The sequence below is a fragment of the Patiria miniata genome, unplaced genomic scaffold (genome assembly GCF_015706575.1).
Source record: "Patiria miniata isolate m_02_andy unplaced genomic scaffold, ASM1570657v1 HiC_scaffold_7, whole genome shotgun sequence".
In the NCBI taxonomy this organism is placed as follows: Eukaryota; Metazoa; Echinodermata; class Asteroidea; order Valvatida; family Asterinidae; genus Patiria; species Patiria miniata.
In genome coordinates this window covers 13744664-13759287 of record NW_024037074.1, presented here as the reverse complement: position 1 = coordinate 13759287, position 14624 = coordinate 13744664, and the positions used below count along the sequence as shown (strand labels likewise).

At 42.1% G+C, this 14624-nt stretch overlaps 2 protein-coding genes across 3 annotated transcripts; both read right to left on the bottom strand.

Moving 5' to 3' along the window:
- Nucleotides 1-963: 963 nt before the first annotated feature.
- Nucleotides 964-2133, bottom strand: LOC119745431 (tubulin alpha-8 chain-like). The gene has a single exon (XM_038221769.1). It carries the CDS (start codon nucleotides 2069-2071, stop codon nucleotides 1043-1045), a length of 1029 nt encoding a protein of 342 aa, XP_038077697.1. The 5' UTR covers nucleotides 2072-2133; the 3' UTR covers nucleotides 964-1042.
- A 2151-nt stretch (nucleotides 2134-4284) lies between these two features.
- On the bottom strand, nucleotides 4285-14078 carry LOC119745428 (tubulin alpha-1 chain-like). 2 transcript variants are annotated; one of them, XM_038221766.1, is made up of 4 exons: nucleotides 13965-14078; nucleotides 11938-12160; nucleotides 11620-11823; nucleotides 4285-5506 (listed from the first exon to the last, which is right to left on the bottom strand). In XM_038221766.1, exons 1-4 carry the CDS (start codon nucleotides 13965-13967, stop codon nucleotides 4581-4583), a joined length of 1356 nt encoding a protein of 451 aa, XP_038077694.1. In that variant the 5' UTR covers nucleotides 13968-14078; the 3' UTR covers nucleotides 4285-4580. The 2 variants fall into 2 exon arrangements, with proteins under 2 accessions (XP_038077694.1, XP_038077693.1); XM_038221765.1 differs by lacking the exons at nucleotides 11620-11823; nucleotides 11938-12160; nucleotides 13965-14078 and adding exons at nucleotides 5812-6034; nucleotides 8073-8202 and having other exon boundaries at nucleotides 4285-5710.
- Between the last annotated feature and the right edge of the window lie 546 nt (nucleotides 14079-14624).

Below are 14624 nucleotides of genomic sequence, written 5' to 3'. Positions count from 1 at the left end.
TGCAAATAATTTTATTATAGTCAATTTTTGCATGACACCCGTCCAGATATAATGCTCTATAACATCTATAATCATTATCCATCTAAAAATTATAGCTGAATATACTTCCTGGTATAGTGCGATAATACTATATTCCACATTTCTGCAGTCCATAGTTCAACAGTGAAATGTGCATTTGAGAATTGTGATAAATTTACAATTTGTGCAACATGAAAACAACAACGTACGTTTTGTAGAGAACTATTTTTGGTGCAATATTTAGGCTGGATCTTTCCCTATCGTGGGCCTCCAAGCCCCCAAAAAGGAAAAATAAAGCAGATGCCACAATATCAGAGTTCAGAAATTCAACGTTCTTGATGTAGAGCATTTATGATGATCTGTTAATTATAGTCTTTAGTATGTTTTCCAGTGTACAATATTTATGAACATAGGACTGGACAAGTCTAGTCCTGATTCGTAGCCCCGACAGCGATGAATGATCATGAGTTCTACTCACATTGCGACATCGAGGAAGAAATTAATTGTAGCCGGTTAAACCCAGGCGCCGGTACATGCCAGAATGATTAAAGCAGGGAATTAAATATTACGTGTGATTCTGTGAGTCTTTGAAGCAAACACTCAATTATAGATCTCTGATAAATGTCATCATTTACAGGTGTGTTGAGGTGAGGGATGCGGAGGGGGGGGGGGGGGATGGAGGGAAGGGTGTCAGTAATCTTATCCCAATTCCAAGTCAAGTGAGGAATTTAATTGCATATCTATGATCTATATAAACCAGTGTCTCTAAAAGGTACGTTGTAAAAAGTTAATATGCTGCGTTGATGTTTACAAAGGCTTAAGCTGTTCTTAGAAGTGCGTTGTTAGAGGTTATTACCAAAAGAAGAATGAAAAACATGATCAATTCAACAGAGTGCATTATTACAAACTTATTATTTCTACATTTTCTGATTTTTTGTTGTTGAAAGTTTTTTTCCCCAAGGTTCAACCAAAACAGTAGAAAGTGACATTTATTAGTGTGACATTTGCACTGACAGTTCTCCATTTAGAACGCTAAAGTCTCTTCGACGTCATCATCCTCCACCAATCCATCACTAGAATCAAGGCCAACTTCCTCGTAATCATGTTCAAGAGCAGCCAGATCCTCACGAGCCTCAGAGAACTCACCCTCCTCCATGCCCTCTCCCACGTACCAGTGGACGAAGGCACGCTTGGCGTACATCAGATCAAACTTGTGATTCAGCCGAGCCCAGGCCTCGGCAATAACCGTGGTGTTGCTCAGCATGCAGACAGAGCGCACGACTTTTGCGAGATCACCGCCAGGCACGACGGTGGGTGGCTGATAGTTGATGCCCACCTTGAAGCCAGTTGGACACCAGTCGACGAACTGGATGGCGCGCCTGGTCTTCACACTTTGAATGGCACAGCTGACATCTTTAGGGACGACATCACCTCGGTAGAGCAGACAGCAGGCCATGTACTTGCCATGACGGGGATCGCACTTCACCATGTGGTTGGCCGGCTCGAAGCAGGCGTTAGTGATGTCAGCAACGGTCAGCTGCTCATGATAGGCTCGCTCGGCTGATAAGACAGGCGAACAGGTAACCAGAGGAAAGTGAATCCTCGGATAGGGCACCAAGTTGGTCTGGAACTCGGTCAAGTCGACGTTGAGTGCGCCATCAAAGCGAAGAGATGCAGTGATGGAGGACACAACCTGAGCAATTAGACGGTTGAGGTTGGTGTAGGTCGGGTGCTCGATGTCGAGGTTACGCTTACAGATGTCGTAGATAGCCTCGTTGTCGACCATGAAGGCGCAGTCGGAGTACTCAAGTGTGGTATGGGTGGTCAGGATGGAGTTGTAGGGCTCTACAACTGCAGTGGAGATCTGAGGAGCCGGATAGATCGCAAACTCCAGCTTGGACTTCTTGCCATAATCAATGGCCAAATTCTCCATAAGAAGAGCAGTGAAGCCGGAGCCGGTGCCTCCACCGAAGCTGTGGAAGATGAGGAAACCCTGGAGACCCGTGCACTGGTCAGCCAACTTCCTGATTTTATTGGTGACAACCTCAATCATCTCTTTGCCGACAGTGTAGTGGCCCCTGGCGTAGTTGTTGGCAGCATCCTCTTTGCTGGTGATCAACTGTTCAGGATGGAATAGTTGACGATAGGTGCCACCTCGTACTTCATCTGTAGTGAGAAAAAAGTAGTCTTTTGTATACTTGAAATTCCTTTCATGGCATAAAGATGAGCTTGCCTTGTCGATCGCGATCTGATCCTGAAAGTTTGAGTGAAGGTAATTTAGTCAGTCAGTCAGTCAGTCAGTCAGTCTTCTCTTTTTCTACCGGTGAGTACAGATCATCTAAGGAGCTGTTTGCTGCCGCGTACTGTCGTACTGTTATCAGTCGATCACTTTAGCCAGTTACTGTCTCAATCAAAGTACAGAAGTTTGGTTGTTGAACAATTTTTTTACTCACCGATTACGGTTGGTTCCAGATCGATGAAGATGGCGCGAGGGACACGCTTGCCAGCGCATGTCTCGCTGAAGAAGGTGTTGAAGGAATCCTCACAGCTCCCAATGGTCTTGTCACTGGGCATCTGACCATCAGGCTGGATGCCGTGCTCCAGGCAGTACAGCTCCCAGCAGGCATTGCCCATCTGGACTCCGGCCTGGCCAATGTGGACTGAGATGACTTCACGCTGAAGTGGCCAGAAGAAAGACGAAAAAGATGAAAATAAGGAGGGGTGGTGAGGATCAGCTTTTGCAAGCGAGGACCAGAGACAGATAAACTCAAAGGAAATTATTTGGTAGAGAGCAGCTTTGGGTATATGTGTGCCAAACATGTCGTATCATTAACTTTCTTAAACTTACCCAGTTTCGTGAATAGGTGCAAGAAATAGAAACTTACCATGTTTGGTTGCTTAGAAAGTGATTGTTGTTTCACAAAGAGCGATTGTTAGCAACAATGTTCAATTTTTATGCGTAAGCCTCTTCTGTCCCCGTTGTTACGTCGGAGTTGAAAGCGAACGAAATGAAGATGCTTCTCCAAAGCATCCCCTTCATAACATAGATTGGATTTTCCTGCTTCATCCCCCCATCTCGCTGACTGGTTGCCATGACAACTGCATTAGCGCAGGTGCCGTAAACAAAACGAAGTGCGAGACTAATTTCGATAATGAACCTTTTGGTTTTGTAACTAATCGCGTAAATGTAAGTGGCTGGTTATTTCCACCTGACGGACTTGTTTCTCTGACGTACGCTGACACCTGACTTTTCATAGTTCATCGTACGCGATGATCACCTCTACCGCATCTTCGATGTTTGAACTCAGTTACACTAAAAGACGTACGACAGTCATGCGGTGACAATCGTTTAGGCGAAGAAAACTAACAGTTCGAAGTGCACTTTAAAAACCCTCAGTATATCGATGAAAGATATTTTAAGTATAACATGAATATGCGTCGTCTTGGATACCTGCTTCATAGAAACAGAAAATACAGTCTATAAAATACTTCTCGCACGATCCGAGTCCACGGGCAATTTGTTTCAATCAGATAATTAAATTTACTGATGAATTTTTTCTTGTTAAGACTATTAAGTTGGTGCAAGAAGTTAAATTCTATCGATTGGCCTTAGGATTGCGAAAGTCAAAAGTCACTAAAACATTCATTGCAGCAAAGTGCGTGACGGACTTGACGATTGTAAAAATTGAGCACGCCCTCGCTCGGGTTTTTTTTTGTGCGCTCCAAACGACCGACAAAACTGAAGTACGCATTGTAGCGCCCCCATCCCCAGCACACCATTGGTAATAACGTACAGTAGAATAATCTATCCAGTATGTAATGCGCCCTCTGTTGACTTGAGTCACATACCATCAGCCACCAACCTGCATCAGCCACCGGATTAAAGGGGATTTCTCAGCCAAACCAGCTAATTTCTGCTTTCCTCTTTACTTTGGTAAAGGTGTTTTTTTTTCAATAAATGTAGTTGAATGGTCATTTTCTTTTAATTCCTGTCTGGATGGGATGCAAAAGTGGCCTCCTGTCAGATAAGGGAAGGGGGGGGGGGTATAATTTAAGGTTTTTGTTCAAGATGCAATGTTATTGTTTTATTTGTGCGTGTATATAATTATCCATTGGATCCCATATAGTCCCATTACCAACAATTTGGTCATGACTTCTTTAAAATATAAAAGCACGTAGTCATCACAATGATTCTCGACTCGCAGACCATAAATAACAAATAAATAAAATACTCCTCACAGAAGTTTAATTTCGCAGGAACCAGTATTTTATTGTTCACCAAAGAATATCAGCCTCTTATAAATGAATCAAGAAACAGCGACCTCTATTGAGAGAGAGACAGTTCTGCAGTTGTCCTGGATTATGAAGAGATGCCTCAAAGTGGGGTATTTCTAAATTCTCTTTTGAAAAAGATTGATCGAAATAAAAAGTATTATCCTTTTGTCTTGTAACTCTGAATTTTGGTTTACGTTATTGTGTGCCTAAGTTTAAGCATTCTTTGGTAGTTGAAAGATACATGAAGAATAAGAATATGGTTATTTCGTTTTGACCTTAGGATGAAATTAATACTCATCCCCAGCATCTTCTTCAGTTTCGTCCACTGAATCAAGACCGACCTCCTCGTAGTCCTTCTCCAGGGCAGCCAGATCCTCACGAGCCTCAGAGAACTCACCCTCCTCCATACCTTCCCCCACGTACCAGTGGACGAAGGCACGCTTGGCGTACATCAGATCAAACTTGTGATCCAGACGAGCCCAGGCCTCGGCGATGGCCGTGGTGTTGCTCAGCATGCAGACGGCACGCTGCACCTTGGCCAGATCACCGCCAGGCACGACGGTGGGTGGCTGGTAGTTGATGCCCACCTTGAAGCCAGTTGGACACCAGTCGACGAACTGGATGGTGCGCTTGGTCTTGATGTTTGCGATGGCGGCGTTGACATCCTTCGGGACGACATCACCACGAAAGAGTAGACAGCAGGCCATGTATTTGCCGTGACGGGGATCGCACTTCACCATCTGGTTGGCCGGCTCGAAGCAGGCATTGGTGATCTCTGCAACGGTTAGCTGCTCGTGGTAGGCCTTCTCAGCAGAGATGACAGGGGCGTAGGTGGCCAAGGGGAAGTGGATACGTGGGTAGGGCACCAAGTTGGTCTGGAACTCGGTCAGGTCGACATTGAGGGCGCCATCAAAGCGCAGAGATGCAGTGATGGAGGACACAATCTGACCGATCAGACGGTTAAGATTAGTGTAGGTCGGGTGCTCGATGTCGAGGTTACGCTTACAGATGTCGTAGATAGCCTCGTTGTCGACCATGAAGGCACAGTCAGAGTGCTCCAGGGTGGTATGGGTGGTCAGGATGGAGTTGTAGGGCTCAACGACGGCTGTTGAGATCTGGGGAGCCGGGTAGACCGCAAACTCCAGCTTGGACTTCTTACCGTAGTCGACAGAGAGACGCTCCATCAACAGGGATGTGAAGCCGGAGCCGGTGCCTCCACCAAAGCTGTGGAAGATGAGGAAACCCTGGAGACCTGTGCACTGGTCAGCCAACTTACGGACTCGGTCCAGCGCTTGGTCGATGTGCTCTTTGCCCACGGTGTAGTGTCCCCTGGCGTAGTTGTTGGCAGCATCCTCCTTGCCTGTGATCAGCTGCTCAGGGTGGAACAACTGACGGTAGGTGCCGGTACGAATCTCATCTGCAGAATATAAAAAAGAAGAATATCCATGAAATAAGGGCCAGTTATCATAAAGTTAATCTGTCATTCATGCCGTAGAAGTATGTAACGTGATAACTTACCGACTACGGTAGGTTCCAAATCGATAAAGATGCATCGAGGGACGTGCTTGCCAGCGCCGGTCTCACTGAAGAAGGTGTTGAAGGAGTCGTCACCACCTCCGATGGTCTTGTCACTAGGCATCTGACCATCAGGCTGGATGCCGTGCTCCAGGCAGTACAGCTCCCAACAGGCATTGCCCATTTGGACTCCGGCCTGGCCGACATGGATAGAGATACATTCACGCTGGAAAATAAAAAATGTAAAAAATTACTCCAACGATTGAAGAAAGTTTGACGCAGGTTAAGGATATACTGCCGTCTGATCTTTAAACAAGAGGATATTTCTGCAGGCAATATCTAAGAATTGAGGACTTCAGCTCGAAACCTTTATTTAAACACCCCTCCCAAAAAAATTCAAACATTACTAATATGATTGGATCATATTTTATTTATACGATCAAAATCGTCGACTTCATCTGTTCTCATTGTATTATTATATTAGACTATGAGGGCGCTCTTCGGTGACAGCGCCACCATAAGGTCATTGTAAACATTGGCTAACTTATACATGCCACGTGATCATTTCCTTGACTGTTGACCAATCAATAATAATATCTTAGACTAAGCTTAGTCAACGTTGTATTTCTTTTTGTTTGAGTTCATATTGTGCTTTTTTTAATTGAATGATTATATTCAAAGTCTTTGATCATGTTGGTGAACAAGTTTCTTTCAATCCTTCAAACAAACTACTGTTGCTTTGTCGGCCATCTGAAAATTTCAAAATAGCGCATGCGCGCAACACCAATCAAGCCAAACTCATCGGTGAACAAAGACTTCGATTTGCCAACTTCCCGCCTTTTTATTGCTCCTACATGGTAACACTATGGATAGGGAACTGCAGACGATAATTCGTATTTCCTGTAGTTTAAAAAGGAGTTTTGCCACAAACAAACCTCCACAAGTTATTGTCGAGGTTGTCGTGCGCTGATGGTTCCATTTATAAGAATGCCCTTGTCTTCAAGCAAACCAATTTCATATGCTTCATCGGTCAGTTTAAAAAAAAAAAAACCACAAAAATACACACAAAACGCTGTTGCAGCAATGATGACAACAGCAGCTGCACGTATCGAACAAAGAACCCGGCCATAAACGACCTTGAGCCCCGACTCTTGTTATTTTTCATATTTTGGGGGTGATATTTGCTGGCATTGGAACGTTCGCGCCATATTTTCACACCACCGACAACAATGCCAAGTATTTCTTATTGGTTAGCAGGTTTCCCACGGGAATTTGAACACGCGAAAAGGTTTATTCAGCATGATGACCACTTCAGTTTTCAAGTACCATTATATTATGTTTGGCTTAATTCTCAAGGGGAAATATTTTATAATCACAGTGGCACAAATATAATAACACAGGATAAACAAGCCCATGCAAACGAATTCATTATTTTTGTTAATTTGTATGAAGGGTGAGGATAAGAAATAAACGAAAATTCTTCCTTAAAGCACACAGCAAAAAAAGGGTAAAATATCAAAGTGTTATAAAAAATTTATAAGACATTTACAGTTCTATCGTAAACATCTGGATATTTTCGGTCAAATTTATATGTGTACATATAAATACGGCATACTTAAAATGTATGTATCAATACGTCGTGTGAATATTTTAAATGAAACATTAATACAAACATCACAATGTATTAACATCACAATATGTATTTATAAGAACAGAATATAAGTATATTCTGTAAAAGACAGTATCTTTATTCAGTGAATAAATAAATCAGTTTAAAAATAGCATTTTCCAACATGTAAATTCGTCAACAATCGTCCATCATTTCCGTATTTGTTCACTTTAATCATGATAATGAAACGAGAAACAGGATACAAGACACGAATGACCATGACCTTTAGCCTTAGGGTTACAAGGTCATCTGTGTGACTATGACCATGACCTTTTCAAGATGGCAAATATATTGCCAAGATGGCATGCTCAACCCAACACACGGAAATAAGGCGTGGTTTTCCTTGCGACACAAGATGCGCCACGCACTCTAAGACAAACACATCACAAGATGACTCACTCTATGCGCATTCCCTGTACACGCATCTCCAATAAGAACCGTACTTAATACGCATCATAAAAATAAAACAGCCTTTTCGTTTCCTTGATAAATTTGTACTTTTACCTCGTACAAATGTGCAATTTGCATCATCGAAAAAACATGACAACATTCAATATAGGACATGGAATATTAATGAGACGAAAGATTAACTTACCATGATGATGAACGTTTGAGCGGACGCTGAGCAAGTTTCCAAAATATGAAAATGATTTTGGTTCGACTGAGGAGACGTTGTCGTGTAGCTAACTCACACGTCCTAGCTTCAATGGAGCGCTGCGTGCAAATGATAATGCGGTCCCGTTGCATGCAAATTATGGAGGCAAAAATATGCTGGGCGATGTGAGTGGGCATGCGTAGTACGCTCTGGGCTGTGATTGGCTTAGCGGTTGCCCGTCCTACGGGATGTCGTCTTTCATTTAGCAACAGCATCCATCTCCTAAGTAGCCTTTCCTCAGGAGCCTTGAGGCAATTTTGAAATCAAATCGAGTTTGAGTTAAGGCGATCAGCGGCCAAGCCTTTCAACCCAAATTATCTTCATTTGCAGACAAACGATCTTAAAGTTCTCTTTCTTGAAGAGAGTTTCTTCTCATCTTTCAGTGATGGCATAGTTTTCCCATTTGAAAGGAAATTACAATACACCATTGACAGGATTGCCCCCCCCCCAAAGAAACTGGAAAGGTTTCTGGGACTTAGACGGCTTCCGACTTACGTAAAATAAGTTAATTACGTGAAATTAGTCAATTTCAGTTACTTTAATTTTTTGTTCACTTTATTTATATTTAAAACCGATTTTAGGATTTTTATTAAAATTTGTAATTTACCATAAGGAGAATCGGTACTAGACCCGAATTTGTGCCGCCGTTCGGAATGAATGAGTTAATCATTACACTGAATATGCATTTTATTTTCAGTTTCATTTTTACAAAATTTGATTCACTGGTACTACAAAAATAGTTGTCGATTGAATACATCAAATCATCGCCGGGTACCAGGCAGCATAATTTATAATGTAGGAGGCATACAATGCCAAATTATATTCTCCATAATATTTCAACGATGAGTAATGCATGCACAAACCAGCGAACAGCCTCTGGGGACGATGACGTCATCGTTTCTGAGTCATTATGCGGCGCTCCTGCGCTAATTTGCATAAAGCCATATTGTCAGAGAGCTGGGAGCTTTGTTGAAGTCGCACCTTTTAACAGGAAAAAATGTCTGTTGTGAACTGGAGCGGAATGCTTTGTAATGCGGTATTCACGCTGAGTATGCAGACAGCCGAACTATTGAGGTTCATATACTTTCAGGGGAAATGGTTATAATTTTTTTTTTGTTGGACGGCATTTTGAATTCACATCGGGGTGGTGTGAAAACATTGAGGTAAATTTCCCTGACATGTAAATTTCCATTACATGTGTTGGCTTTTGGCTATTAATTCAACTCCCTTTTACAGAATGGCAAGTTCTTATATAAATAATAACTAATTTAATAGATTCTTACTTTCTCTTCGGCATGTTTCCCCCCTTTATTGTTTGGTTAGAGGCAGCCGCCATTATTAGTGGTTTTGTGGCCTTGTGATTGAAGAATTTCATCGACAAAATTTATCTAGCCTTCCAGCTGGGTCAGTAAGGATATGAGTTTTGAAATTTTGTTCTTCTTTTGTTGCTAGATATCTAGTAATCTAAAGAGATTCAGTCCCTACCGTTAATTAGAAAATCAGTTATGCCTGATGAATTTGATGGATAGAAGGTTGGTTCAGATTCAGCGTTTAGCGCTTTGAACCGTGGAGGCAATAAAACAAGTCGACAGCTTGTGCTCATCGATTTATGGAGCAATTTCGTCTGTCTTTTGGAACGTGTAGATGGGCTTAATAAGGGAGACGAGGATAATGTCTTGGAGACAATCTGAAACTTAAAAGCCAATCTGGGTCAAATTTCACACCGTGGTAGTAGGTGGGTACTGTATATTATATATCTTTATCTTTATTTAAACAGACACAACAACACAGATAGAAATTCATTCAAAGACAGTTAAAGGGTCTAGCTCTTGCGATGATATTTTTTTGTTCCTCTGGCCACGGATCCGTGCTCTGGCTCAAAAGCAGAATTGCACAGTAATACAAATGGTGGTGCATGTGCGGTTTTTCCACTTAAACTTTTGCGGAGTGAGATTGAGTTTTTAAATGCAGGCAAAAATATTTTCTGCTTTGTCAGAACGTGCCAACATGAAACGATTATTTCCATAACGGTTTTGCTTTTTGATGCATATTCAGCCATTATATCTGCGTGGAGCTTGTTAGAAGCTTTCTGATATGATACGAGCAACATCAATCAGAAGACGCTGGGATTCTACAGGAGTATGTGAATGCAAAAATTGCGCTGTACATGTAGTGATGATATTTTTTTTTACTGAAGAAGGCATGAACCAGAATCCAAAAATATGGAATAGTCTGAGCGTTGACGAAACGTGTCTCTTCCAAACTGAGAATAATTGTTAAGTTGGTGGGATTTTTTTCTTCATCAATATCTAGAGTCCAATGCTTTCTTGAGTTTGTAGATGAGAATAAGATTGTGATAAAACACCTCATGACTTGCTATTATTTTATTCCATTCTAACTGATTCAGATGGTTGTGGTAGTATTTCTCACTGAAGCAGTTCTTGTGAAATCCATGATAGAAAGTCTGACAGTTCACTGCTTATTTTTGGGTTGGTATATATGAACATCTAACTCGAATACTATTTTCTTTCTTGATGCCAGTCGTCATTATTTGACCGGATTTAATATTCCTCGGGTGCTTCTTCATCCTCTCCGTCCGCTGAATCCATCCCAACCTCCTCGTAATCCTTCTCCAGAGCAGCCAGATCCTCACGAGCCTCGGTAAATTCACCTTCTTCCATGCCATCACCCACGTACCAGTGGACGAAGGCACGCTTGGCGTACATCAGGTCGAATTTGTGATTGAGACGGGACCATGCCTCAGCCACGGCCGTGGTGTTGCTCAGCATGCAGACGGCACGCTGCACCTTGGCTAGATCACCGCCAGGCACGACGGTGGGTGGCTGGTAGTTGATGCCCACCTTGAAGCCAGTTGGACACCAGTCCACAAACTGGATGGAACGCTTGGTCTTGATGTTTGCGATGGCAGCGTTGACATCTTTCGGGACGACATCACCACGAAAGAGCAGACAGCATGCCATGTACTTGCCGTGACGGGGATCGCACTTAACCATCTGGTTGGCCGGCTCGAAGCAGGCGTTGGTGATCTCTGCAACGGTCAGCTGCTCATGGTAGGCCTTCTCAGCAGAGATGACAGGGGCGTAGGTGGCCAAGGGGAAGTGGATACGTGGGTAGGGCACCAAGTTGGTCTGGAACTCGGTCAAGTCGACATTGAGGGCGCCATCAAAGCGAAGAGATGCAGTGATGGAGGACACAATCTGACCGATCAGACGGTTGAGGTTGGTGTAGGTCGGACGCTCGATGTCGAGGTTGCGACGACAAATGTCGTAGATAGCCTCGTTGTCGACCATGAAAGCGCAATCGCTGTGCTCTAGGGTGGTATGGGTGGTCAGGATGGAATTGTAGGGCTCCACAACAGCGGTGGAGATCTGGGGTGCTGGGTATATGGCAAACTCTAGCTTAGACTTTTTGCCGTAGTCGACAGAGAGACGTTCCATGAGAAGAGCGGTAAAACCAGAGCCAGTGCCTCCACCAAAGCTGTGGAAGATGAGGAAACCCTGGAGACCTGTGCACTGGTCAGCCAACTTTCGAAGGCGGTCCATGACCGTGTCGATGTGCTCTTTGCCGACGGTGTAGTGGCCCCTGGCATAGTTGTTGGCAGCATCCTCCTTGCCTGTGATCAGCTGCTCAGGGTGGAAGAGCTGACGGTAGGTGCCGGTACGAATCTCATCTAAGGAAGTAAAAGAAAATGTTATGATGAGTATTAAAAACGAACAACAGAGTTCTCGTACTTTCTGTTATACAAAAATCTAAAACATTTTGGAAGGTATCTCATGCATCTTACCGACAACGGTTGGTTCAAGATCGACAAAGACACAGCGAGGGACGTGCTTGCCAGCGCCGGTCTCGCTGAAGAAGGTGTTGAAGGAGTCGTCACTCGAACCAACCGTATTGTCACTGGGCATCTGACCATCAGGCTGGATGCCGTGTTCCAGGCAGTACAGCTCCCAGCAGGCATTGCCCATCTGGACTCCGGCCTGGCCCACGTGGACTGAGATACATTCACGCTGCGAAGACGGTGAGAACACATCGAGTGAAAAAGTTGTAAACATCAGACACATTCTTTTCTGAAGGTGGTCATTATGCTTAACCCGCCCTCTGGCATATCAAGACACAAATTGGCAGTCAAGACGATTGGTATATTGACTTTTATATATAGGTGATTTACAACCCTCTATTTTCGTAGATTTCAATTACAAAAATTATACCATAATTGGACTGTTCATTACAAATTGTAGCGTGTTTTTATTATTTCATGTTTCATGTGAATTTATTCAAGGGCTTCCAAAGTGCTGTTCTGTTCTTCATTTTATAGAAAGTTTACACCATTTCTTGCATTTTTTACTTTCAAAATTTCCTTCGCTTGCACCCCTTTTGCACTTGTATATGTACTTGCATCAAAGTCATTATAGGTCTGTTACAACGGTGGGTTTTATTATCTTTTTCACCCATTAAACTACTCGACCTTGGTGGTTTTTTTCCCAAGCCCAAATAACTAGAAAACGGCACAAAGGATTTCGAACTTGCTTGCGCCTTTCATTCAGGTAACAGCGGGTCGGGGCAAATGTAACAATGAATGGGACTACTGCATGGCCTTGGGTCTCACGCAGGTTTACAAAGAGGTGTTTTTCTTGTAATTTTGGTTGACGAAAATTGGAAATCAGCAGGAAAATAGGAGCCAGGTTCTGAAAAAATAATTTGTGTTTTTCGTTTTGTGAGTGGATCTTACAAAATGACACTGCTTTTACAATCATGTCTTAACTCTTTTTTAAAAATAATAATCCATGCCTGTCAAATTTTTTGAAAATGACAATAATGTAAATATTCTTGTTAATAATGTTAGCAGGGAATGCATGCAGTACTCAGCCGTCCGAAATTAATTTTTATCACATTGTGACGTAAACCGTACAGACAGAACGGGCCGGCCATACATGCGAGTGACTGATACATAATGGTGGTTCATTTACATAATGGTGTGCTCTGCATGGCACAACGACACCATAGGTATATTTGAATTGTAGATTTATTAATATTTTCAGCGAGATATAAAGCTAGGTTAACTTAAATGGTACATTTTCTACACATAATGATAACAAAGACATTTTTGGTATGGCAAGAAAGAACGACGTAAAAAATGCTGGGATTGCAGATTACAATAGTATTTTTCAAGTTTGGATTTCAATTTAAAATCTTCATTGGGAAACAAATGTTGTCTAAGTCTGCATGGATTTTATTCCCAAAATTTTCCCATAAATCTATCAAGTTAACTCTAATTTTTCCTCCTTGCTTGTAAGCAATTCATATTTTATAATCGAGAGAAATATTACTTATTATTCATATAAGATTCTTTTGCTCATGTGTCTAGACTAACTACCAGCATTTCTCCTTCTTGAAATGTTGTAAAACTTAATGGACAGGACAGATAGGATTCGTAATCAACAATGCATAATATTTTTTTCAAAAATCCATGACAAAATGTCTGAAGACTAACACATTTGATTGTTTTCAAGGAAAGAATTCTTCGGTAAGATTAATTTAAAGCCGAGATTTATAATACATCTGTAGTTTGATCCATACTTTTGTGACAACCCAGCACAATAATAAATATAATTCTGTTTGAATATATGTCAATAAATAAGACAACTGAAAGAAGAGAGATGAAATATATGGTGTCATGTTCCCCCTTGGAATACGACTTGAGATATTGTATACTCCGTAAATTGGACACATGCACAATCGAAGGCCAAAATGGTTCATAATTTGTTCTTAAAATGTTCAGTATAAATAAAATTAAACACATCTGAAACTCACCATGTTGATGGATTTGAAGTGAAATTACTAGGAATATTTCCGAGAAAGTAATTTTTGTAATGTGCCTGGCAGCCTCGCCTCTCCTAGGCCTTACAGACGTCGTAGCTGCGATGGAGCCGTTGACAGTGAATGGGATTTCTCATACACATTTTTTATAACGTATACAACGCGTACATTTGCATGTCCAAGGCGCGCGTTCTGGGCCAGTGATTGGTCAATCTTTGATCGTCTGCTCAGTGATGGGATGCAGTCCCTGCATTAGCAACCCAGCATCTTTGCGGCATCTTGCTTTTGTCTTAATCTCTCGGGTCATTGGTAGTCTTGATACAAGACGGCTTTGATGCGTGTTTACTTCATCAGTTGCAGGTATTACAAGTGCAATAACTCAAAGAATATCTTCATTGTTTCAAATGGAAACCTTATCACTGAATTATTTCATTTTTTCTTGCCATTAATTTTGTGACTTTCGCAGGCACACATATTGAGTCATTGTTTGGGTTGGTTGAATGTATGGAACTCCCCTCCCGGACACGCCCATAAATTTGAAGCAGTAATGGTCATTTTGTCCATTTTAGTTGATGGTTTTTACGGTCAGGGTAACTCATTTTGTCAGAATCAGAGAGAATTTCACAGGAATTTAATTTATTAATGCATATATTT

Coding starts and splice junctions, on each gene's coding strand:
- LOC119745431 (XM_038221769.1), bottom strand. CDS start 2,071: ATGATTGAGGTTGTCACCAATAAAATCAGGAAGTTGGCTGACCAGTGC.
- LOC119745428 (XM_038221766.1), bottom strand. Junction 11,824..11,937: donor TCTTGAACCAACCGTTGTCG/GTAAGATGCATG, acceptor TTACTTCCTTAG/ATGAGATTCGTACCGGCACC. Junction 5,507..11,619: donor CTTCCACAGCTTTGGTGGAG/GCACTGGCTCTG, acceptor GCTTTGGTGGAG/GCACCGGCTCCGGCTTCACA.